This window comes from Natrix helvetica (assembly GCF_964273705.1).
Source record: "Natrix helvetica genome assembly, chromosome: 3".
Taxonomy (NCBI): Eukaryota; Metazoa; Chordata; class Lepidosauria; order Squamata; family Natricidae; genus Natrix; species Natrix helvetica.
In genome coordinates, this window is record NC_138549.1 from 138,770,778 (window position 1) to 138,798,206 (window position 27,429).

The following is a 27,429-nucleotide window of genomic DNA, read 5'->3' on the forward strand; positions in this document are numbered from 1 at the left end:
TAGGAGTAGGAGAAAGATTTGGATATAACCTGGGATTACTTAAATTGAGAGAAAAAACTATTTGTTTAAAATTTAGAGCAATTCCAGAAGACCATAGATCAAAGAATATTCCCAGGATCAGCTTCCAGAAGGTGGTGGAATGAATATAATCGAACATTCCAAAAGTTTCAAAGGTGCTGCACTAGTAGAAGAATAGAAGGCCAAGAGAGGGTGCTGTTGCAACATGACAAACACAAAAGCTTAATATCCTCTCTAATGTTCAGTGGTAATTTATTGCTGTTGCGCAGCAATACAATCCTGTTAAAACTCTGGAGTACATGGCTCACTTGTTCAGAACAACTAAGCTTTGTTGGGATGTCCAGTAACTCTAGTGAGAATTGAACTTCCATTGTATTTCTTTTACTTTGCCTAAATTACTTGTGAATATGATAGGTAGGTAGGTAGGTAGGTAGGTAGGTAGGTAGGTAGGTAGGTAGGTAGGTAGGTATATAATTGGTTGCTCCTGAAATTTAAAAAATCATTTAGATTCCATGGAAACATTATACTACAGCACCAATCTGGCTACTCACATTGGCTGAGAGCTGGGTTGTCAATGTGGCTACTTTCTCTTGGGATGACTCCAATTCACGGCGCAGTTTGCGGATTTGCTATAGGAGAAAGAGAAAAAAGGTGGAAAAGTCAGGAAGCAGGAAGATTGCTGGCTCTTCACCAAAGGTAAAGAGCAGAATAGCAGCGGAAAGTAAAGTTAGGGTCTTACTGTACCTCTGACTGCATCCTCTCCTCAGCCTGGCAGCACATAATGGGGTAGAGGAGAGACAGAGAGGCAGGCAGTTAGGGTGAAAGTAATAGAGGCATTCCCAGGCAACGCAAGTGATCAGGCAACACAAGTGACCAGCCATGCAAAGAACCCAGCATATGCGTAAACATTTTTTCTATTTTGCAGTCTTCTCATTATAATTTATGGCAATACTGCAAAGTATAGTGCTGTACGGTGCTACTGTTCCCAATGGTGACAAATGCCAAACCCTCAGTCAACTTTATCTACACTTTCTCTTGGAAAGACTAGAGATCACCCTTAGGGAAGTAGGAAACACAGAGAAAGTGAAAGATGACATAGAGCAGTGACGGCTACCCTCTTTGTCGTCATGTACCGAAAATGCGTGCGCCTGTACCCATAATGCAATGCACGTGCGACACAAACACACACACCTACACATTTGTGTGTGATGCCCCACACTTCCACCCCACATGCACGTACATCCCCCTCCATGCCCCGTTTTTGGACCTAGTAGGCCTCCCTGCAGCCTCCTGGGACCAGAAATGGGTTACGGGGGGTGTCTGCTGCACCCCCCCATGTGCCCCCCATGCATGCACGCGCATCTCCCATATCTGCCCTGCCCCCCGCACGTATGCAGCAGAGACCCAAAAATCAACATGCACGGTGGAGCTGAGCTGGGCTGATGGTTTGCATGCCCACAGAAAGGGCTCTGAGTGCCACCTGTGCCTTAGGTTCACCATCAAGGGCATAGAGTAAATAATGAAGAGAGCACAGCTTACTGAAGAATAAGTTGACGAAGCACTGGAAGCCAGGGACAGCACAGATCCATGAACTGTAATAAGGAGAGAAAGAGAGAGACTTGTCACCAAGTTTCTTCAACTGCCCTTCAGATGGATTATGATTGGTCACCAAATGATCCAGGAGTAGCATGGATGGATGGAAGGTAAGATGGCAGTTCAGGGAGGAGGAAAGTCCTATGTCTAGAAAGGAGTGGGTCAACAACACTTCACATGATGGCTAATGTAGGAAATCTGATCAGAAGACTTCAGAGGCAGCAATTATTATTATTTTACTTATGAATGTTTGGTTACAAGATTTCCTGGAGCAAACAAAAATTCCTGATGAAAATCTTAAGTTTTTGTGTTTCATGCTTTTTCTTAGAGTAGGAGTTTTCACTTAAATTAAGATAGAAAAACCAAAGTATAGTTCCCAAAGTAGAAGTTATGTTTTTCATGCAACTACAGAACCAGAGATACAAAACCACACTGGAGAGCCAGATGGTCTTAGGCAATCCCTCATTGCAACCTCATCCCTATATCTACTAGGTAAACTGGTACTTTATCACCATTTGGTGGCAGTGTGGTCTCCTTTGTAGTAGGGGTTCCCAACCTCCAGGCCATGGTCCACTACTGGGCCATTGCCTATTCAGAAACAAGCCGCATGAACAGCACACACGGGTGTGCTCAACAGCCATGTGCAATATACCCTGGCCCACTACTCACGAGGCAGGTATTCCCCTCCCTCCCCCCCAGCCGGGCCACCAAATTGCAAATGTTGAGGACTGCTACTTTACAGTAAAGTGTTCTGGACAATTTGGAAATGTTACCATATCCCATTTAAAAATATGTCTTAAAAAGGGAGAATAACCCATAATTAAGCTAGAAACCAGCTATGGCTCATGCAAGACTGATATATCTGTGATTCCTGACTACCAAATCCTAATTGATGATACTGAACATGCATGCATAACTAAGAAATCAGATGATCAGATTATTTTAATCCCTTACTCTATTTTGCTGCCCTATAAACAAAATAACAACAATAATAAACCACTCCCTGCACTGCCACTTGCCAGCACAGCTTGTACTCTTGAGAAGTTCTGATATTCAGAATTAATGTATCATTATTATGGAGAAGACTCTTATCCTCCTAGCTGGGTGCAGGACTCTCACCATCATCCACAGGGTCACGGAAGGAGCCCGAGCGGATCATGCCCTTGGGTCGGTCTGCCAAGGAGAGGGTGCTGCCCATGGGGGAGGCGTTGTAGAGCTCGAAGGTGGAGTCATGAGTAGGAATGCTGTTAGAACGGGTGATCCTTGGGGTGTTGGCTGCCGTGGGACTCACTGCAGGAGAAGGGGGCAGGGAGAAGAGGGGAGTCAGAGCAGCTCAAAGCTAGGGATGGGGTCTAGGAAGCCAGGAGCACTATATATGGGGCTAGCAGCCAGGATCGAGGTGGGAAAAGATAAGGATAAGTTAAATGTGCATCACACCTTGCATAAGATCTTTTATCTGCACCTGTGTAGTCAGTTTTACTAGTTTGACTTGGGTTGTTATGGTGATTTGGGAAAATATTTGACTCTCAGGCCTATTTAAATAATTTTCATTGACTAAAGCCCATTGACAGATGGTACAGACTACTCAGTACCTGCTAATAAATTCCAATTTTAAAAAACTTTAAAAGAATAATTTTTTTGCATAAACAATAAAATTGCGAAAGTAAAAAATAAACTCTATTTTTGTATTAAACCGGAGAGACAAAGAAGAAGCAACAATAAATAATACGTGTACAAAGGAACCTAAGCCTCTTAGGTACAATCTTTCGTTATCATTCTTTAAATCTTATTACCTTTATTCCTAATTGGAGAACTGAATTTGCTCAAATTTCTCAGGGAGGTCATTGCTTTTTCAGTGCACATAAGAAGCAAAATAGACTTGTACCATAACTGCCTATTTATTTTTCATATTTATCTCTAATGAAAAAATACCTATACTTTTCAGTTTTGTTCATTTTCTTTTCTTTTCTTCAACCCCCACCCCCACCCTGCCCCCATTCCCAAGACGGTGAGGCAGAACTCTGAAAAACAGATGCTTAAAACAATACTAAAGGATTCTACATGTGAAGCAAGAATGCTGTGTAAGATTCTGGGCTCCTGGAGTAAGCTAGGAAAAGCTCCCCATACTGACTAAGCAAACCTGAAACAAGCCTTTTGATCTATTTAGATACATTATATCCCGCCCCTATTTTTTAAATGAATAATTCAAGGTGGTGAACGTATCTAATACTCCTCCGATTTTCCACACAATAATCTTGTTATTAACCACATTTATATATGGCTGCTCAACTTATACACTGTGACTTTGGGTGGCGTACAACATTATTCTATATTCTTAGCTGTTTGTGAGCTCTTGGCAATTCAGTAGGCATAAACTAAAAAAAACCACAATCTGTAATCTATAACAAAGAACCAGTTTGGCATAGTAGTTAAGGTATCAGGCTAGAAACCAGAAGACTATGAGTCTCAGAAAACTGTTGTGTTGATGCAATAGGTTGAAAAGTCAGATATAAAAAAAAAGTCTGGTTTAAATTTAGTTTAGTCACACGGGGAAGCTTCCAAAAGCTTGCAGGAGGAGTTGCAGAAGTCTCCATGTAAAGTTTCACCTTAACCATTGTCTCATCCAATGGCTATTCAAACTATCTCTAAAATTTCTTGCAACATGTTTTTTCTGATATGAACCTATTTTTGCATTATGGATAGGCTAGAAAGATGCTAGAAAGAAGACATTTAAGGAATAGAATTTGAAAGATGGCATAGCTTCTGTTGGATTATACTGATTTAGAACCATTGACCTCTAAGGTTTCCTCTTCTAAAAAAAACAAAACAAAAGGTGACTAACCAATATTTGTGAGTGGAGTTTTCCCAACCAATGGCATGGAGACAGCAGGAGGAGAGGGTAGTTCAGAGGCATCATCCGATTCTTGCATTCCTCCCATTGTATGTGAGTGTCGCCTTTCCTTGGTCTCTTCCTGGGGTTGGATTTGATACCTACAAAACCAAGAGACGGAGAGGGGATTAATGACAGAGATTGGAAGTATTTTGAAAGGAAGTAATTTGAAAAGTGCTACAATGATGCACTGATTAATTTAGCCAGTTCCTATTGCATTAGGCAGGTTTTTTTTAACAATTCTCTTCTTGGAAATTTATTTATTTATCGCATTTCTATACCATGTCTCATTTAAGTGACTGAGGCCGGTTTACAATAAAAAGAATTAAAAAATAAAAATTAATTAAAAATTAAATTAAAATCATGACTCTATCTCTATGGGGCATTATTGAAATCTAATGGTGTAATTTTTATATTCAAATAAATCAGTTTAAAAGAGTAGAGTGGAATCTAAAATTATAAAATGTAAATTGACTACAATTGCTCAGGGAGAGTCTAATAAGTCCTAATTCTAGAATTATGTTAAGGAGGCATGGCTCACAGGAGGATAATAGGCTGTTTGGTATTTTCTTATGAATGCTGGATATGTCATCATCATTACCAACACATCATTCTCAAAGGAAATAAATAAAAAGAGATAAATCAAGACTAGAGTTTCAATACTTATCAATACAATGATGCTGAAGTAAGCCATCAAAGGACTGAGTAACAGTGCATGTAATTATTCTAGTATATATTTGAACTCAACAACAGGAAGAAGTATTTTATATCGATATGAACTTATAAACTGAAGTTTTAACTTAAAAAAAAGTCTTGCTCATTCACTTTAAAAAAAATTAAAAAAAATCTTTTTCAACAATACAATTACATTTCAATTGTAGCTTTCAGAAAAACAACAAGACATATGATCAGAGAAACAATCAGAATCGATCCACTGAAATCCACGAGAGTTTCTAATTATGTCTAAATTGATTTCAATGAAACTTGATGTAATCTATATTGGAATTACAATTGGAATTGCTATACCAGATATGATCAAGAGCAGAGTCAAGAAGTCAAGGCTGTAAGCAGACCTCCAATATTTTATAATTTGAACTGAGAAAGAGTGGACTATAATTATAAATTACCTTAGTGAATTGATTTGCTATGGCCTTCTGACTTGCCAATGCTGTAGAAGCTCTTGTTTGCTGCTTAAGTCATGACTATGCAACTGGCTCATAGTTATACAGTAGTGGCATGAGATAAATTCGCATTTTTTTTATCTTTTCTCATAACTACAGGAAGCTAGACATTTTTTGCCATTTTACTGATAATAAATAATAGGTAACACAAAGAACAATTACCTCAGCCCCTTCTTGGGTAATGTATTCCGGTCACGGTTAGAGCTGCAGGAAGAAAAATGAGCAGTAGTGCTTGTTCATTATTTGCTTGAATCCAGCTGTGGCGCCTGATAAGCAATAAACTGATTGTGAATTTTGGGGAATAGACCCAATCAGGCTTCACATAAGCCCAGAGTCTGTATTTGCACCAGCTGAGTCACTGCAACTTTGCCATGTATATAAACAAAAGAATCACAAACTAAAAATTAGGGTGGGTTTTGTTCCTGCGTTGGAATGCTATAATCCTTTTTCATCTTTTCATCTCACTTCTGAACTAGATTAAAGGTAAAAACTGCCATAATTTGAACCTAGTGAAATGTGTAAATCAAACACATCCTTGTGATTTGTTTGGCTCTATGGAAGTGATTTGCACTTGCAGGACTTCTTACAGGACTTTTTTTTTTTTTACTTTCATGTCTAGCTTAAAGCCTTGGTATTCCTCAATTTATAACTGGTTGTTTAATGACAGTTTGAAGATATTATGGCTTGGAAAGAATGCTTTACACTCTGTAAAATACTTCTGGCCATCATAAAATAGTGCATCACTCCAGCTTCAGTCACATGATCATGATCTGGGGGCTTAGCAACCTATTTGTAGGATACTTTTTGCAAAGTGCCCTGCAATCATATAATCATCATTTGCAATATGCCAGCTCTGCCAGCTTCTCCAGAAAGTCATTGGGGAAGCTGGCAGGTTGCAAGCTACTGCCACCTACCAAAGGTTTCCCTTCCCTTTCCATGTGCAGAGTGGGTGAAGTGAGAAATTCTTTGTTGGGCTGCAGAAATGAAATTTGAATCTTCAGAATTTCAGTTTGAGTTCCTTTCCACACACGGAGGGGGGAAGGAATTCCTGCAGAGTGCTGAAGAGGTGGAAATGGGATCTTTGTGATCTCTGCCTCTTCTCTCCATTCCAGTGCATTAAGTCCCTTCCATGTAATGAGAAAAGCTGCCCGCCCTCCTTTGGAAGCACCTCTTTTATTCTGTCTAATTAATAACCTGCACAGTCGCTCAATGATTGCAATTGGGAGAGCTGAAATTGAAGTTACTGAGCAAAGCAATCACCTGGATTCTTTCTTAACAATCACTTTATTCTATGACTAAGATTCCAAGCCCCAACTGTAGTCATAAGTTGAGGACTACCAGTAGCCTCTCATCCAAGAACTATCCAGTTCTGATCTTGCTTCACTTTTACCAGATTAACTAAGATTGGGTAAGTGGTGCCACCTACTTATGAACTTATATATTTTTATTTGTATCCAACCTTTATTATTTTTATAAATAACTTCAAGGTAGTGAACACATCCAACACACCTTCCACGTCCAATTTACCCACAACAAGTGAGTTGGGCTGAGAGTGACTGGCAAAAAGTCACCCAGCTGGCTTTCATGTCTAAGGTGAAAAGTCTCTCTCTAAAAGTTCTTATGGAACACTATCATGAAAAATATTCTCCCCATAGCAAAGGTAACCTATTTCTCTCTCTTTACCTTTCCAGATGTGTAATTCTTGGGCTGCCAGTCCACGCCATCTCACTGGATTCTTCCTCAGCAGCAACAGGAGGTGTAGAGGCAGTGGTAGGTGCAGCAGTGCTGCCTACAGAGAAGGCATTGTGCAGGTTCATAGGCATCTGTAAGGATTCCATGCTCCTGTGCAATCCTGAAAGCTTGGAGTACATCCGGGTTTCCTTGGGGATGCTGTAGCCTCCCATGAGCTCCAGGCCCTGGGAGAAGCTAGCAGAGTTAATGTTAAGAACTGGAGCAGGGCTTGGTGTGAAGCATGACGTGAGATGGGTGCCCACATTTACAGTCGCTGGGTGTGACTCTTGCAGTTTACCACTATGCATCTGATGGAGATCATTAGAAGAAGGGAGATCTAGACTGTTAGAGTTCACCTTGTCTAAGTTTGCCAAAGAAGGGGCTTTTACATAGCTTTTGGCAGCTGACCTGCAAAAGAGGAGAACAGTATTAAGATAAAGTTTGGTATAGTGTCTGACATTGCATGCCGTGATCGCTTTGTATTATTGTGAAAACATTATATATAGCACAAGAACATTAAACATTTGCATATGTTACAAGAGAACAACAACTTTAAGCTATATTGACGCTTGCGTAAGGATCAAGTGCATTGAATTCACTATCCTGTTGATTTGGGAATATCAGGATCATAGCATATTTCAGTAACGGAAGAATGTTTTCTTTCAGGAGACATTCCAATTACCTCAAGTCATCCCAATACAATCAGGACTCAAATCAGACACTGAGTAACACTTAGAAAAAGAGTTTACAAAGAAGAATTCAAACTATTAGTCTCTACAGCAGGGTTGTCAAACTCCTGGCGCATGGGCTAGATGTGTCAAGCCCACACTCGGTTTAGCGAAGTGGGGAAAAGTCCTGATATGTCACGTGATGCTGCCGTGATAATGTGAGCTTGACACCCCTGCTCTAGAGAAATTCTGAACATATAAATCACAGGAAAACCTGCTTTTTCAGTCAGGACTTTGATTCATCTAACTTAATATTATTAGCATTAATTGGCAAAAGCTTGCCAGAATTTCAGGCAGAAATGTATTCTATTCTTAAAGATTCGGAGAGATTACATCTTAAGTTTAAGTTGCCTACAATATTTGCTTAGCAATATATAAACTGAAATATGCACTAAGTACCCTGTTTCCCCGAAAATAAGACCTCCCCGGATAATAAGCCCAATCGGACTTTTGAATGCATGCACTAAAATAAGCCATCTCCTGAAAATAAGCCTCCCCAAAAATATTCCAACAGAGCAGCAGCCATGAATTAGCCACACTCACCTCCTCCTGCACCTCAAAAATAATAAGACATCCCTGAAAATAAGGCCAAGGCCAAAACACGGTAATACTATGGCCAGATATTCTAATAGTCAAATCTGCAATTTAAGAGATGCAGTGCCTGAACAGAAAGCAACAGTTCTGTTTTGCAAGTGAAATGAAAGAATTTGTTGCGTACTTGAACTATGGAATGAAAAAATAGAATAGTATATTATGAAAACTCAGTGGACTTAAAATGTGATATATACTTATGATGTATAATTGAAATTCATAAGAAAATGGTATTTCATGCTTATTAGAGCATGAAATTAGATATGTGGTGGTACAGTACTGCAGGTTACCTCTGCTGCCTGCTGCCTGCCTGCAATTTGGCAGTTCGAATCTCATGAGGCCCAAGGTTGACTCAGCTTTCCATCCTTCTGAGGTCAGTAAAATGAGGATCCAGATTGTTGGGGGCAAAATGCTGACTCTGCAAACTGCTTAGTGAGGGCTGTAAAGCACTGTGAAGCAGTATATAATTGCTATCGCTATTATTATACCTCTCAAAATAGTTCAAAATATCAGATTTTTATGCTAGATATAGGAAATGTTTGTCTTGTTTCTTTTTGGGTACTAGAAATTTATTAAATTTTACATTTTTAAAAAATAAAAACTTTTTTTAGTATTCCATAATTTTCATATTACTGTAATCAGAATTCCAAAATTCTTTTTCTCTATATATATAAATGCATTTAATTTTTTTAGTAAATGAAAAAAATCATCATTATATCTCACTGTATTATTTTTAGTCCTATGGTGACTCTGATTGAATTTGCTGATAACTTTTGTTTTGATCAAGAATATTAAAATATAGTTTCTCAGTTTTGTGAGTTCCTCAGAGTTTGAGGAACTCTGCAAAGTTCCTCAAACTCTTAATAAAAATCATTTATGTAAGTATTAAAAACAACCACATTCTATTAAATTTCACTCCACACTTTAATCTCATTTCATGAAAAATAACTAATGAGAAATCTTTAGAATTTAGAAACCGACCCAGATTTGATCTTGCAATCTTTAGAATGATTGATCACGGAATCTATGGATCCACCTAACAGACATGCTACCTAGCTCATATTTATTATGCTTTATTAAAATATCATATGTATTTTGTCTGAGTCATGGCACTTTGTTCTAGTCATGGCACTCCAGATTCCACCATTTTATTCCCATAGCATTCTTGAATTAGAAAAAAAAACCACACAAAATAAAGTACTGATCAAAAGGACTTCCCCCCTCCCTAGTAACTAAATAACAAAAGTAAGCTCACCTTGTCTCCAATAGGGACAGGAAAGAGTTATTGTGACTGGCAGAACTACAGAGTACTATCCAAGAACGGAAGTAATTATTCACTTGTCTTCATATTTGCAATCCCTTTTACAAGTATAAATTATGCTTGCATAGCTATAATTAATTGCAATTATGTAATTGCCCTTACATAAATAATTGTGAACTGAAGCATCTTATTTTTTTCAAAACCGCTGTTCCTACCTGAGGGGTGTTGGCGGCAGCTCAGCGTCTTTTCCAGGGATCTGGTGGCCACTTGGAGCTTTTGGGGTGCTTTCAGGGGAGCCCATGCTCTTGAGTGAGACAGAGTCAGAGTCTAGTGCCACTGCTTTGGCTTTGGCCTTTTCCTTCTCCCTGTCAGTCTGATTCACTGGCCCTGGGGTGCTCCGACTTGTCCCTATTTTAGAGGGTTCCTTGAGGCGTGAAACAGAAATACCCCCCTTGGCACTGAGGAGGCTGGGATCAATGTTGCTGCTGACAGGACGTGGGCCACTTCGTCCACCCGTGACACTCATGGAGCTAGATTTGGCAGGGCGTGGCAGGCTCCGGTACTGGATGTTGGTACGGGCTCCTGGCGCCATAAACCCAGGCTCCCCTGCGTTGGAGACATCTAAGCTGGTTTTCCTGCCATTGACGGGTTTCACAGGGATGCTGGAGTTCTTCTGGATCTTGCCAAGTGTAGCTGAGCCACCAGCTTGCATCACTGTAGCAGTACCCGTTGCAGGAGGGGGTTTCTTGTTGTAACCAAAGGAGCCAGCCGTGGTGGTTCGTGTAAGCCCAGAGGGAGGCTTCTTGGCATCTGAAAGCCGATCTCGGCCAGCATCAGAAGATGAGCGCTGCAGGCCAGCATTTTTCACAAACAGTTTGTTTTTGTCTGTTGCTTTTGCTTCAGGCTTACCTGAGAGACGGAAGGACTGATCAGGAAACAACATTTGGAATAGAGATACCGAAAAAGGTCTGCCTTTACACAGATCTTTAGATAATAAAAATAAGTTATTTCTATTTTACTGAAAATCTTACTATTACATTTTACATATAGTATTTTTCGGACTATAAGACAAACATCCCCCCCCTCCAAAGTTGGTGAAAATGTCTGTGTGTCTTATAGACTGAATACGGCCCTGTTTTTGGCAAAAATGGGATGCTTTAAGGGTTTGGGAGGCCTACAGAGTGTTCCTGGGGGCTGAAGACGCCAAAAACGGGATATGTGGGAGGTTCGGAAGGCCAAAAACAGGTCCATTTTTGGCAAAAATGGGACGCACAGAGAGTTTGGTAGGCCTGCAAAGTGCTCCTGGGGATTGGGGAGGGCAAAAACTGGATGCATGGAGGCCAAAACCTATTTTTTTCTTGTTTTCCTCTTGGAAATCTAGGTGCGTCTCATACTCTGGTGCATCTTATAGTATATACATACATACATTTGTGTGTGTATGTGTGTATGCACACACAAACTATATGTATGTTTGTGTATATCTATATCTATATTTATATATCTATCTCTCATCTATCTATCTATTCTGTTTTTATTATTTTTACAAATAACTCAAATGACAAACATATCCAACACACCTTTCTCCTCCTATTTTTCCCACAACAACAACTCTGTGAGATGGAATGGGCTGAGAGAGAGTGACTGGCCCAAGATCACCCAGCTGGCTTTTATGTCATGGTCAAGGTTAGGAAACTTGAACTCATGGCCTTTTGCTTTCTAACCAGGTGCCTTAATTACCAGACCAAACTTACCTTTAGCTTGAGTCAAATTTTGTCCATTGGCCTTCCCTCCAGATAGCCAAAACCTGTTTCTGTCCCTTTCCACTCCCCAAGCCACATTCCACCATAGGAACCTAATCCATTCCCATAATCATGGCAGGTCATCAAAAAACCTGATATACTCTAGTTGCCTCATTGGAAACTTGTTGCCTTGAAATACTGGGTGTGTTCTTATTTGTGTGTGTGTGTAACTACAAGGCACAAAAGAAGAGATGAGGTTATAATAGCCTTAATATTCAACCAGCAAACAAAGACTAGATTAATTTGTAAATTTTTTACCTCAAAAAGAAAGAAAAATAGAGATGTTTGCCACGCTAGTCCAGTCTAATTGCAGTCCAGTCTAATTGCTAAGCTCCCTTCCTTTGGATGGAAGATAAATAATTTACTCAAATCTGACATTTTGGAGTTCTGGGTATCATATATGAACTTGAAAGCACTCAGATAGAAAAGGTAGAGTGTAATATTTTTCCAATGAACAATGTCTTGTTGATAATTTACCTTTTTTATTTCCTACAAAAACCACACATGGGCTATACTATAAACATATAGTGTATTCAGATATGAGCATACGTAATAGAAAGGAAAGGTGTTGCCATGTTTGTCTACAAGTATCAATTACTTGTTTTATTTACTTGTTTTAGTTTGGTGAAGTGGTTAAAACATCAGGGTAGAAACTGAGAAATTGTGAGTTTTAGTCCTGCCATAGGGAAAAAGCCAGCCGGGTGGCCTGCAGCTAGTCACCATCTTTTTTTCTTAGGAAGGACACAGTGCAAACCACTTCTGAAAAACTGCAAGGACTTGTACTGGCAATCTCCGAGAACTGGAGACAGTTGAATGAGAAAAAAATACTAAAATGTAGTAATTGTTGCAATTGCAAGATTTTTGCTCAGAATAGCTTTTTTCATTCTGGTGCCCTTGGATTTCTACTGCTCTAATCCTTCAACCATAATGCTCAGTTGTCATACTACCTAAAAGATAATAAGGGATAGAGCAGCGATGGCGAACCTTTTTTGGCTTGCGTGCCACAAGTGGGGGGAGCACGGGGGGGTCGAGTGCGGGCGTGCCGCACCCATAATGCAATGTGTGACCCCCCATTTTTACATGCTTTTTTCACCCTCCCCAGGCTCCAGAGGCTTTATAGGACCCTGAGGAGGGCAAAAAGAGCCTCCCCCGTCCCCCTGGAGGCCCTCCGGAGGCTTCAGGGATCATCCGGAGGCTTGCCTGAAGCCTTCAGAACGCTTAAAACGACCCACTGTGCAAACCGGAAGTGACTTCCGGTTTGCTCGGAGGGTCATTTTGAGCGCTCCTAAGGCTTCAGGGACCGTCCGGAGGCTTCCCTGATTCCATCGGAGCGCTCAAAACGAGGGTCGTTTTAAGCATTCAGAAGGCTTCAGGGAAGCCTCCGGACGGTCCCTAAAGCCTCCGGAGGGCCTCTGGGGGCCGGGGAAGCTCTTTTTGCCCTCCCCAGGCTCCTATAAAGCCTCTGGAGCCTGGGGAGGGCGAAAAATGGCTTTTTAAAATTGTGAACTCAGTTGACAGGGCAGTGCCTTGCGTGTTCTGACAAATGGCTCCACGTGCCACCTGTTCGCCATCACTGGGATAGAGGGTTACAGAATGTAGTAAGAAGGTGGATTCCCAGGAAAAGGAGTGTGTGAGAAAGAGGATGATTTGAGGCTTGACTCAGTCTGAAACATCTGAAGAGCACCAAATTGGAGGTAGCTGGTTTAAAAGTTTCTAATAATAATAAAATGACATAACTGAATAGTTACTGAGGAACAATAGTAGATTCAATAAAATATTTCTGGCCTTATTAGCACCCTAGACATATTCATGCACTCCTGCTTGGACTCTGCAGACAAATGGGAAGCAAATAAAAAGTGTTAGCAATATAATTTCAACAACAATCTCACCTGCCACTTTAAGAGTCTGGGCTGTGTGAGTAATGGGGGAGGTCACAGCCACAGGTGGTGTCTTGCCCTTCTTCAAGGATCCTGGTGGGCCCAAACTAACAGGCTTCTTCAGCTCCCCACCTTTGGCAGGAGCTTCATCACAGCTTTCAGAGCGTTCCCGCCGCCACTTGGAGGAACTGTGCTCCATTTTCAGGCTCCCGCTGTCGTAATCCATCTTCTTCTGGGTCTTCTCCTCTGGTTCACCATACCAGTTCAGCCCACTCTCTGCCAACGATCGTTTCTCAGAATCTGTGCGTAGCTGCAGGACAGAAAACAGTGTCAGTCTTTCCTTCTGTGATACTCTCCAAGATGACACACTCATCTGTCTGGTTCAGAAATATTGTGACTTGGTAGCAACAAGTCATTGGCCCTCGCTCCTATATTTTTGAATAATCCTCTTCACAGTGGGCATGCTAGGGGATTGCCTGCATTTGAAGCACACATTTCCCTGCTCAGCTGCAGCCTTTATACCATCAAAGCCTCTAAAGCCTTTGAAAGCACTGATTTGAAGAAGAGAGGTCTGCAGAGGTCTTGTTTTGAAAGGCATATAGGCCCCTCGTGCATTGAGAGACAGAATTCAGAGCAAGCATTTAGTATTTGCCAGATTTACGTTCTTATCCATCACAATAGGCAACACAACAAATTAGATGAATATAGACAGAGTGGTCAGTGTGGCCTACATCATGCATGGTTAATCTTAATCTTAATGATTCTAATGCAACTACAGTAACTGTAATTAAATTTAGATCCAATCCAGTATTTTAAGAAAAGATGCACAGACGAAAAAAGAATTTTAAAAAATCCCCCCAAAATTGTTTCACAACAAATTAAACTTTTTTTCAATGGCAGCTCATTACGTTAACATTAACAGAAATTAAAGAGCAATGAATTCTGTAAAAAAAATGAATTTGCAAATAAGCCAGGAAAATGTATAATCTGAGGAAAGAATAAAAAAGAGGAAATGCTAATAAAGTTACGAAATGGAAATACTGTAAGAACAACAGATAATCGAAACTTGCACTAGTGCTAATTAATGCTACTTCAAATTATATAAAGGAGAAGAAATTCCGCTGGCAAAGATTGGTGTATATTTGAAAAAAACAAAGTTTACCAAAGATCCCGGAAAAATAGAAACAATAATTGACCAATTATAATAAGGAATTTTGTGAAGCTATAAAAAAGGGCAAAATTGGGAAAGACCAGGCAGTTTACCAGCTTATTATAACATTTTGAATATGAATCATTACAATTATTGCAAAATACAATGAATTCTATTTTGCAAACTGGAAACATACCATATAGTTGGATTTAGGCCAATACAGCATTAATACTTAAAGAAGCTCAAGTTTTGACTTCATCAAAAATTATTACCTGACATCATAATTGAATGATGATTTTAAGTTATTTACAATTATTTTAGCTGAAAGAATGAAAATGGTTTTATAGGACTTTATTTATGAGAATCAATATGGTTTTTACCTAAAAGACAGCTAGGGGATAATTATTAGAAATACATTGGCTATTTTGGAACACTTGGAACAACATAATGTTGCTTTTCAAAAGTAGTTTCAAAAGCCCCTCTGTGAGGCAGACTGTTGGTGAAGAAGAAAGAAAGAAAGAAAGAAAGAAAGAAAGAAAGAAAGAAAGAAAGAAAGAAAGATAGATGATAGATAGATAGATAGATAGATAGATAGATAGATAGATAGATAGATAGATAGATAGATAGAAAGAAAGAAAAGCAGGCAGGCAGGCAGGAAGCACCATAATTTTTGTTCTACCTACCGCTATGGCAGAGTTCCTACGGGAAGCCGTGGGGGTGGAAGGCAGGGAATTGAGTGAAGAACTAGCATTGAATTCTTCAGAACTGAGATTGTCTGAGGCATCACTGAGGCCACTGCTGATGGAACTACTTTCATCCCAACTGGAAGTCAGAGAAAAGATAAATGATTAGCAACATTTAGCACAAAGGTACTGCTATATAATCAAATGCATCTTTCCCACTCAATAACGTCCTGGAAGAAAAACCAAGGAGTATCAACTAATGTTGCAAAATAATAAATTGATCTACAAACAGGATGTTCCATCATACTTCTTAAAACAAAAGCAAAGATAAAGTGGTAAGATTGGACTAGTTTAATTAAAATCACCCAGTATGAGCCAAATCTTAGTAATTAGTCCAAAGAAAAAGTTCCCAAAGACATTGAATGTTCCAGGCCAAAGAGCTTGTGCTCTGGATCAGTGTGTTTCTTCCACGAATATTGGATTTTCAGGTCCAATAATTCCCAGCTGCCAAATATTATATTGAGTTGGGATTATAGGAGTTAGTCCAACACATCTGGAAGACATGACACTAAGGAAGGCCATTACAGACTATTTTATTTATAGATTCATTGGACATTAGCACTCTTTTACTAACTTAGCTAATTAAGGTAGGCCAAACAATGCTCAGTGGATAGCTAGTTTCCGTTATTTCCACTTATCATCTAGAACAGTGATGGCAAACCTATGGCACACGTGCCACAGGTGGCACGTGGAGCCATTTGTCAGGGCATGCGAGGAGTGCTTTGGAGCGCTTAAAATGACCCTCCGAGCAAACTGGAAGTGACTTCCTGTTTGCTCGAAGGGTCGTTTTGACTCCTCCCGAGGCTTCAGGGAAGCCTCCTGAAGGTCCCTGAAGCTTTCGGAGCGCTCAAAACGACCCTCCAAGCAAACAGGAAGTCACTTCTGGTTGGCTCGGAGGGTCGGTTTAAACACTCCAAAGGCTTCAGGGAAGCCTCCTGAAGGTCCCTGAAGCCTCTGGAGGGCTTCCAGGGGGGGACAGTTTTCACCCTCCCCATGCTCCTATAAAGCCTCTGGAGCCTGGGGAAGATGAAAAAAGCATGCAAAAATGGGGGGTCGCACCTGTAGTGCATGCATGCGCACTTGGGGGGTCGCACATTGCATTATGGGTGCAGCACGCCTCCACACGACCCCCCTGCGCTCCCCCCACTTATGGCACGTGAACCAAAAAAGGTTCACCATCGCTGATCTAGGAGGAGCAAAGATTATTCAAAATGCCAACACATACACACAAACCAGTAAGGCAAATTTGATTTGGTTTGCTTATATTGCAATAATTATCATTGTACTTTAATCACTAATGCAGGTGGAAAATATAGAGAAATCCTATCTAAAAATGAGAAAGGGCAAGAGGGAGGAAGATGATGCGGAACTATTGCCAACCTTTCCACATGGGACAAGGAGTTCATGAACACCCTGAACAGGAAGAAGCTTCTTTCCAGCTCGGAGAGGCTGACAGGAGCAGGTGCTTGGGGGAAGGAAAAGCAATGTGTCTGTTTGTTTATCTCACTAAAAGGCTTCATTCATCTCTTCTGGTGTTTTACACATTAAACTCCAAGATGATTAGCCCAGATGCATTCAAATAACTACCCATGTCTGAACTTCTCTTTAAAAAGGCAAGCTTTCCAAACGTGCCCATGTGTCCGGTATGAAAAGGGCTAATTATCAAAGGGTTTAATTACTTGGTTATATGGGTCTATATTTAACATACAATATTGAGAGAGAAAAAACAATCTGATCACATTAGACAGCACACTTTTTATGTATGAATGAAACTATCACACATCCAAGTATCTTCACTAACAAGTTTGAATTGCACTTCTCAATCATTATGTTCAGCTCTCTGTTCAACCATTCAACAGATGGTGAATGCTTGAGGATGGGAGGATATTTCTAAATCAGGAGTCAGGGTAATGATTTGTTTTCATTTTAAAAAAAAATAGCAAACAATTTACAAACAGAACAAAAGGGAAATAATCCCACCATTTACAAAGAACAAATGTGGTAAAATGTTGTTCCAGATGTTTTTGAAATGTACTAACATATAACATGCTCAATAAAGTCCACTAATTACCTTCGTTATCAGAAATAAAATGTACTGATTCAATTTTATTTTACAGTGAAACCTTGACTTAGCAGACCTTAATACAATGGACTTTGAATGAAATAGATGAGATTCTGATTGTATTTGCATCATTTTATACCATGTGTCTATTTCCATTACAATGCAAAAAGTACACTTTGATGCAAATGATGTAGATTATGCCATTTGCATGATGACAGGATAGATCTAAACTGTAATTAGTTTTGCTTAGTTTTAACTTCTAGTTATGGACTAAAACTATAGCTTAATGTAATCTGTTAACATAGTTGAAGTGTATAAAGCAGGGGTGTCCAAACTTTTTGCAAGGAGGGCCAGATTTGGTGAGGTGAAAATGTGTGGGGCCGATCATTCAGCCTGACATTCTTTGAACCCTTAACATTAAATGCGAATTGACTACCGTATTTTTCGGAGTATAAGACGCACCAAGATTTTGAAGAGGCAAATTAAAAAAAAAGTTTTTGCACTCTCCCAAAAATGGCCCATTTTTCATGAAAATGGCCCTTTTTTTTAAAGGGCATGAATAGCCTTTAAGAGGCTTCTAGAGTGCTCCTGGGGGCTAGGGGGGGCAAAGTTGGGCAAAAAATGGCCCATTTTTTGCTCATTTATGCCCTCCACAGCCCCCAGGAGCACTCTGAAAACCTCCTAAAGGCTATGCACAGCCATTTTGGTGAAGGGGGCAGGTTTTGGGAGGCACAAAATGTTGTATTCAGTGTATAAGATGCACCCAGATTTTTAGCCTCTTTTTTTGAGGGAAAAAAGATGCATCCTTATACTTCGAAAAATACGGTATTTTATGAAAGACTAAACAAATAACTCCAGTGGGGAGAAGAGGCTGCGGGCCGCTTGAAATTTGAAAAAGGGCCACATTTGGCCCCCGGGCCGCACTTTGGACATGCCTGGTATAAAGTAAGGTTTTTAGCTAAGTATTTTGTAGAAAATAGTCATTAAAGCTTATTCAACAAAACATGGTTAGACTTAGCTTTAATGTACTATATCATGGATGTCAAATTTGCCATGTCATGTTGATATCATGTGACGTATCATGTTTTTTGCCTTCACATAACGGGTGGGCATGGCCTGTGCATGACGCATCTGGGCCGCGGGCCACCTGTTTGACACCCTGTAATACGAACCCAACTTTTGATTTGGGAACTGCATGAAAATAGAGGTGGCTTCTCAAATTGGTGCATATTCCACTCTTAGAAACTAATAACTACAATTTCTCACCAAGATTCAGTCTTAAATATGTTCAGTTAAAATATATGCTCTATGTACATTGATTATTATTAGTGAATCAAATTTGAATTATACAGAATCATCACAAAAAATGTCTTGGGTGTGTTAACGGGGATTCTTCTGTTGAGCTGTATTATGCCAATAAGGTTAAAAGGATTAACAGAGGTTTAACTCTTTTGTCCAACTGTTGGCATAAAGATGAAGTCTGTAAATATCCCTGTAAAAATGGGGACCATTCTAGATTAATTTTACTTCCCTCTCTCTAATCACATAGTTGGGAGATGGAGGATGAGGAGTGAGTAAGCCTCTAATTCTATTGATAGAAATGCCAACACTGATTAGGCAAGGGCAACATTGATAAAATATTGTTTTGCTTTAAGAGTTTAAAAAGGAACAGGAAGTGATAGTTTATCAGACATATGGCGGTTTGGAAGCCATCAAAGATGGTCATTCCTGATTGACTAGGGCATCTGTGTGCTCAAAGTGCATAGGGCAATTTTCTCTGAGATAATAGGCAACTGGTTCAGCTGCATCACACAACACTACTTAGGAGCTCTAGGGCAGACAGAAATTCAGTAGATAAAGAATTGCCAATAACTGACTGCATTTGTGCCCTGGGGAAAGCTGTACCAGTAATTTGTAGTTCACTTAGCTATTGCTATAAACATTGTGTTTTGAAATTTAAACAGACATATGCAACCATAGCTGACATAGGGGTGGGCGGGAGAGAGTCGAAATAACTTTTAACAATTCATGGATAGTTCAGAATAAAATATCAAACAAACCCATTTGGTTAAGAATTCAACCTTTCTCTTCACTCACAGATTCCAACTATACAAACCTATTTTGTTTTCTAAGTTTTCCCTCCAAGGATTTAAATAAATAAATAGTCCAAGGACAATTGGGGAACTGTCTATAAATATTCTGCTACAGAATTTGTCCCCCAGAAACATAACATGTGATGGTGAGAGGACTAGCTGGAATAACATTCTCCTTAACATGGCACTTTTATACAGAAAAAGTAATAATACAAAAGATTATTGTTCCATAAATCTTTCGGTGGTTCTCTTGTAGTTATCAGATCATTCCTGCTTCTGTTTGCTGCCTTTGTCTGACCTTGTTCTGGAATGGGGTTTCAGCCAGGGAAGTTGGCACAATCCAATCTTTCAACATCTGATGCAAACTGGACCACCTGGATTAACATGCATATTATTATCTGGGAAGATTTCACACTTCCCCAAAGCTTCCTGTGCAAAAATGTTATCAAACTGTGAATAAAACTGTCTATATAAATTATGCCTAAAATAATTGAGAATATAGTATTAGCTGTTTAGGTCATGCTTAAATATAAACTGGTGTAGATTTTTTTTTAAATCATTGAATTGATCATAGAGAGACTGTTATAAACATCTGTGAAATAAATGTTTATTCACATTGGAAAAGATGACAACCGGAACCTGAATAAAGCTTCACCTTTTAATCTTTGACTAAGCTGTCCAATTGTAGCTTGAACTATTCATGCTTATTTGCAAGGACTCATCCCTAGATTCTACTTTGACTCTCTTCCTCAGGCAACAAATAAGTCTTGTTCATGAATATGATGCAGTGAGTTAAAACAGCTGAGCAGTAGGGACTAGGACTGAAGTGGTAGACGCAGCAATAGATTTCATTTACTTGCTCCCTAAGTTATTTCATGCTTTATAGCCCAAGAAGCCAGTATTCTAATAAATACTCAGTGTAGAAAATAAGGGGTACATTTTGAAAATTAAACAATCTGTAGGCCTTCTTTAATCCAGATTCTCAAGAACAAAACTCCTAGGGATATCATCCTTAACCAAAATAAGGTGTGACACAAATGTTCTGTAGCTCTCTAACCCAATAGTCCTCAACCTCCGGTCAGAGAATTGTACCAGGCGGTGACCCATTGGGAACCAGTGCGCGCAAGTAGCTGGTGAGCTCGCAAAACTTCATTTGCAGGATCTAGGTTGCACATACAAAACTATCCTTACTCCCTGCCACCACTGCTGCTGCTGATCCATGTAATCAGAAAAGTTGGGGACTGCTGCTATAACAGGCATCATTGCTAAATTACGTAGCTGGGCAAATTTACTCTATCCCAAATTTTAAAGCTTTATTCTCAGAGTTATAGACCCTACCATAAAAATGATTTAATATTGTATATCAAGGATTTTAACTTTTTTGCATTTATAATTTATGAAGTATAAGTATATAAGTATAATCTTTATTGTCACTGTACTTTAATACAACGAAATTGGTTTTAACCTCACTGGTGCAAAATTATAGCCGAAACGAAAAAAGAAAGAAAAAGAAAAAACACTAGCGTGTGCATGGAGTCATTGTGGTTGTATTTAAAAGTCTGACAGCCCAAGGATAGAAACTATCTTTAAACTCATTTGTTCGACTGGCTATACTTTGATGTCTTCTGCCCGATGGTAGAAGTGCAAAGAGACACTGACCAGGGTGTGAATGAAGTGACTTATCTATAAATATATATTTTTTGCAATAATTATTTTTGATTATTTGAGTTTTATTCAGCTGGGTGGGTCCATGCACTCTGGGGTTCATCTGCCCATTAATTAAACAATGCCATCTTGCAGGCTGTAACAAGCATTTCTGCTCTCGTGCAATTCCTGTCCTCTTCTTCCAAGTAATTGGTATGGCCTAGCCTTAGGACATTCAGAAGACTACTTTACACCTGGTTGTTCTCTTAGGACTCATGGCAGGGTGATTGTGGAGCTCCCTTTTGTTCTTGTTTTGTTTTAGTCTTGTTTTGAATACTACATACATACGTATGTACATACATACATACATACATACATACATACATACATACAGTACATACATACATACTCCCCTAGCTAAGTATTCAGGAGTTCAGGAATCAATCAATAAACAAATAGTTTTTTTAAAAAACCATAATACAGGGGTGTCCAAACTTGGGAACTTTAAGACTTGTGGACTTCAACTTGCAGAATTCCCCAGCCAGCCATGCTGGCTGGGGAATTCTGGGAGTTGAAGTCCACAAGTCTTAAAGTTCCCAAGTTTGGACACCCCTGCCCTAATAAATAAGAGATTTATGCCCTTCCTCACACTTTCATTATATATTCTGTTTTGTATTACACTGAGTTGTACAACCCAGCCCATAATCTCTTAACAAAACCAAGTGTCAGTCCTAAAACAGATGAATGCATGGTTATAAAGAAACTCTTACTACTTAATATATAGTGGCAGGAATGGCTTTCAACAAAACTTGATCTAGGAACTTTTGTCAAATTGGCTCTGTGGTTTTCTCATACTCCAGCTTCTGTAATGTAATTAATGGAAGAGAATCTTGCCGATAATACCCTAGCAGACCATGTGTAAAAGCCCATCTTTTAATCTGTCAATCAAGTCACCTCAAGTAAAGAATGTTGCTCAGTCACTGCATTGATCTAAAGCTTTAGGCTAGAATGGCAGCTACCACTTATGCCCAAAGTCCATCTTCACAGCAACCCATGGAATAAACTCCTTCCAACAGAATAAGCAGTGCCTATTTTCAGGTCACTGCTTCACTAGGTCAATAATAGCCCGGAAAACATTTTAACAAGTCTAGAAGAGGTATTGGGCATAATAATGTTAGTGGGATTTGAGCACAATTTTCCTGAATAATAAAGGATATGGAAAACAAGATCATAAACTACAAATTATTCTCTCCTCTTTAGTACTTTAATGTGAGGAACAAGGTCAAACAATGCCATGAGAAATCCCATGGCTGCAGGCCAATTTAGGAAGTTAGAGAAAGAAGGGAATGCCAAACCACAGCTTCTGATTGCCAAAAATAGATGTAATCATGTAGCCACTAAAGTAAAATAGATGACACACCTAGCAACCCTGGTTAAGCAACACTGGATGTCACAGGGACTTGGATAGGACACTATTAAAAAAGACCAAGCTAGAGTGTGAGGAGGGAAAAAGCACAAAGGAGGACAAGTCATCCTGTGTTTTTGTCCATAAAGTCAAGCTCAACTCAAAAGAAACTTTAATTCTTAACTGGAGAAAACATTGAAGCTCTAGGGTTAATACTCAACAATGAACAAATGGACTGTAGAACTAATATAATCTTGATTTTTTTTCCTGAACTGCCATTCCTAAAAAGTAATTTCCATTTATAGTATATATACTGTACATATCTGATATGGCTATAATTTTCTCTGAATATTCCTATGAATAATTGAATAACACACACATTCTTTTAGTATAATCAGAATAATATTCTACTAGAATAAAAAATAAACAAAAAGGTGCTAAATATTACTACTAGGTAACATCATATTTCCAAATGTTTAAATCTCTTGTTGGGTTGTTTAGTACCTAATAGGTACATAGGTAGACAGCTATGGCAAATCTAGACAGCATATTAAAATGCAGAGAGACATCACCCTGCCAACAAAAGTGCGCATAGTCAAGGCTATGGTTTTTCCAGTTGCAATATATGGCTGTGAAAGTTGGACCATAAGAAAGGCTGAGCACCAAAGAATTGAGGTCTTTGAACTATGGTGCTGGAGAAGACTCCTGCGAGTCCCTTGGACTGCAAGGAGATCAAAATAGTCAGTCCTAAAGGGGATCAACCCTGACTGCTCCTTAGAAGGCCAGATCCTGAAGATGAAACTCAAATACTTTGGCCATGTAATGAGAAGGAAGGACTCATTGGAGAAGAGCCTAATGCTGGGAAAAATTGAGGGCAAAAGAAGAAGGGGACAACAGAGAATGAGGTGGCTGGATGGAGTCACAGAAGTAGTAGGTGTGAGCTTAAATGGACTCTAGAGGATGATAGAGGACAGGAAGGTTGTCTATGGGGTTGTGATGGGTTGGACATAATTTCACAACTAACAACAAGGTATGTAGGACAGCTGAAAAAACTCTTATTCTATTGATGAAAGAGATATCAGGAGAAGCAAGTCTGACTATATAAAATCCATCCCTTTAAATTAAAACAACAAATAAAATAGCCCAAAATATATTAAGATAATTTTATCCTTCACTTGGCTATGATGCAGTATGTGCTGGTTCTGGAGAGAGAGAAATCATATCATTTGATGATCTGTGTTGTTATGCACTCTCCCTTACCATAGCCAGATAAAAAGCGGAGCTGTCAGGCAGTCAGCTTGGATAGTCGGTTGAACAGTATACTGTTTGTATCTGAACCAACAACTGCACGAACATATGGAGGGGATGACCCTCCCTCCACTGGGAAAATCACCAACACTAACAAGTCTTCCAGTTTGTGAAGGTTCTTGTTTTCAAACTCAGCTTGTTTGGAGCAAAGAAAGAAAGTGGCGGTAGAGGTTATAAAATGGGGTGAAAAGGATAGAACAAAAATATGCCTTTGTGGTTCAAAAGACCAGCTTAGCTGTTGCTTAAAACAGGAATTAGCTTTGCATGTCTTGGGACCAGATTTGTTAGGTGTTAGATTTCTAGTGACGTCCACAAAAGTGGAGATTAGTCAATACAACTAAATGTAGCCCATGTTTACAATTAATTCTAACATATAATTTACACTCATTTTGAGAATTATAGGTCTTATATGTCAGTATTTTTCAAAGTAGGCAACTTTAAGATGTGTGGACTCCAAGTTTAGAATTCCTCAGCCAGCTGAAAAATACTGTTATATATTGACTCTATAGATATTAGTAGAGTCACTATTTATGCCATGTAATGCTATTTAAAGGTAAAGGTTCCCCTCGCACATATGTGCCAGTCATTCCAGACTCTAGGGACGGTGCTCATCTCCGTTTCAAAGCCAAAGAGCCAGGTCTGTCTGAAGAGGTCTCTGTGGTCACATGGCCAGCATGATTAAATGCCAAAGGCACACAAAATGCTGTTACCTTCTCACCAAAGTTGGTTCCTATTTTTTCTACTTGCATTTTTATATGTTTTCGAACTGCTAGGATGGCAGAAGCTGGAACGGGAGCTCACTGCTACGCGGCGTTAGGGATTCGAACTGCCAACCTTTCTGATTGACAAGTTCAGCAACTTAGCCACTGAGCAACCTATATTTAAATATATTTTAAAAGCATTCAGGAATAATAGGGATGCTTCATCTTAGTGATGCAACTGACTGCCACAAAAGGATAGGAAAGAAATCATTTCTATTTCTATTTGCTGTTTCTTCTTCTGAGGACTCTGAATTTTTCTTAACTAGATTGAGCTTCTTCAGGAGCAGAATTTGGTAAGGTAGTTTCAGGTGTCTGCTGACACCAGCAACTCACATGCTGCTTTCACACATGCACTCCATTCATTGTACATTATCATCATCAAAATGGAATTATCACAGAACACACTGATACAAGCTAGTTCCCCTCCACTATTTATGCTTTTTTAAAAATAAACATTTTCTTTTAGATGGAAAAGGGATATATAATTTTAACTTATGCATGAACTACAATATAACATGGGAAAAACTGAGGATATATTATCCACAATCCTATTGAATATGGAATTACATTGAGAATATTAGCCTAAACAAGATAAAAAAATGGACTTGACTGAAAATATTTTTATGCTTTCAGAGACTGACTCTGTTCAGAAAGTTAATGAAGATTAAGAAAGCAAAGGTTTGATTTGGCTATCTTTCAGTGTCCAAAACTGATCCAAGGGGAGACGACTTCCGGCAGCCGAAGGCGACGGTCACGTGCGTCCGCCTTCTCGCTGCTTTGGTGGGCTCCCCTGAATCCTAGGGGGAGCACAGGGTGCCTTGGAGGGGCGCCCTGCCGTAGGGGAGGCTTGCAGCGGCCATGGGGGGGTCTCCAGCTTTGCCCCAGGAGCCGGAGAGCGTAGGGAGTGCGCGGAATGCCACCGTGCGCTTCGCCGAACGCAGCCTGGAAGGAAATGATTAATCTGAATGCAACAGCTGAAGTGCGGTGAGGTGGGGGGTCTCCCCAGGTCTTTTACAGTTTATTACTCTACTGACTGATCTGCAGGTTTTTTTTTTTGGGGGGGGGACTTTGTTTCAACCTTTGGAGGAGTTAAGATTGGAGGGGGGGGAAATTTCCACCCCCCTTGGAAAAACGGCACTTGGAAAATCTCTCCTTTGTAAGGGAGAGAGAAAGTTTAAAATCTACTTTCACTTCCCTTAAATAATGGGGGGGGAATCTCTTTTTTCTCTTTTGACCACAACTGCGAGAGAAAGGATGGTTGAACTGATTCTTCTCTAAACTATGCATGGGAACTTTGATTTTGTTGTTTCCTGACCACCTGTACTGGCTCAGCCAATATGGCCAACTTTCTCCTTCTTCTTTGTCTTTGTGCATGAGACTCCTCCCTTGAAATATTTTATGGCTTTGAACTAATTTCTACCCCAGAGACCTCCAGAAGCCTCTTCAAATAAGTTTTTCCCCTGGATTTGGAATATTTTGATCCACCTATCTGCTCTAGTTTTATATTAAACGATTTAACTCCTTTTGACCTGCCTGTCTGGTGATCTCTACCGGCTGTGCTTTTCCACGGACACCATTTCTCTGTACAGAACAATAACTATCTCCGAGCTTTATGATGGGTCCTAAGAAGTTACCACCTGGAAAGGCCTCATTGGCCCCGACATCTTCTACGTCCAGCCCCATTGCTCACCAGTCACAACTGGGATCTTTTTTACAACCTAAAGCCCCTGAAGAGAGTTCAAAGGATTTGTCTATTCATCAGATGCTTCAAGCCATCTTAAAGGGACAGGACGAAATGAAAAAACAACTGCAGGACTTAAATGATCAGCTCAGAGAGACGCAACAACAAACCACACGGAATGAGCAGAGGATAGGTGTACTGGAGGAGGGTGCAGTTGGGATGAGAGACGACCTGAAGACAATCCAAAGGGGGAATGTAGAATTTGAGAATCATGTGATAAAAATGGAATTTGAAAGGATGTCTTTTTTCCTTAGGTTCCAAAACTTGCCAGAAGTTAAGAATGAAGATCCTAAGGAGATTATGACCACAATGTTAGCAGAATACATTAACAGAGACAAACAACAGCTTTGGTGGGATATTGACCTGATCTATAGGATTAACTCAGCCTAAGCAAGAACACACAATGTTCCAAGGGAAGTTCATGTTAAATTTCTTAGAAAAACTACAAGAGATGAGGTTCTAGGAGCTCAAAGGGGAGGACCATTAAAATATAAGGATAAAGAAATAACCATTCTTAAGCAGATCCCAAAGAAAGTAAGAGATAAGAGAAGGACATATTCCTTCTTAGCAAAAAGAATTATACAATAATGGGGTTTGGTTTAGGTGGTTGTTACCAGAAGGCATGTTGATTTTTTTGGGAGGGCAGTAGAATTAGAATCAAAACTGATCCAAGGAGCAAAATTCAAGTCCTTTTCTCTTAGAGATCAAACTGAAATCAGAAAGGAAAATGGGAGAGGAGATAAAAGATTAGGTTAACCATGGGTGGTAAAACAAGGGACTGGCAGTTATTTATTTAGAAGGCTGGACAATGGATCTCTAATTTCTGTTCCCTACAGATGCCTTCAAAAAATAA

General features: G+C 39.6%; 1 protein-coding gene across 7 annotated transcripts in view; it reads right to left on the bottom strand.

The window, feature by feature from the left end:
* Positions 1-27,429, bottom strand: part of NAV1 (neuron navigator 1) — a 264,216-nt gene that overhangs the window by 28,093 nt on the left and 208,694 nt on the right. For 3 of the 7 annotated variants that reach the window (XM_081948342.1, XM_081948337.1, XM_081948343.1), the window contains 10 exons: positions 15,503-15,641; positions 13,682-13,979; positions 10,209-10,902; positions 7,366-7,821; positions 5,845-5,886; positions 4,454-4,602; positions 2,731-2,901; positions 1,558-1,610; positions 763-786; positions 570-647 (listed from right to left, as the gene is read on the bottom strand). In XM_081948342.1, the coding sequence (XP_081804468.1) occupies positions 570-647; positions 763-786; positions 1,558-1,610; positions 2,731-2,901; positions 4,454-4,602; positions 5,845-5,886; positions 7,366-7,821; positions 10,209-10,902; positions 13,682-13,979; positions 15,503-15,641 (2,104 nt within the window). The remainder of the gene's footprint in view (positions 1-569; positions 648-762; positions 787-1,557; positions 1,611-2,730; positions 2,902-4,453; positions 4,603-5,844; positions 5,887-7,365; positions 7,822-10,208; positions 10,903-13,681; positions 13,980-15,502; positions 15,642-27,429) is intronic. The other 4 variants (XM_081948339.1, XM_081948340.1, XM_081948338.1 and 1 more) reach the window with 4 other exon arrangements.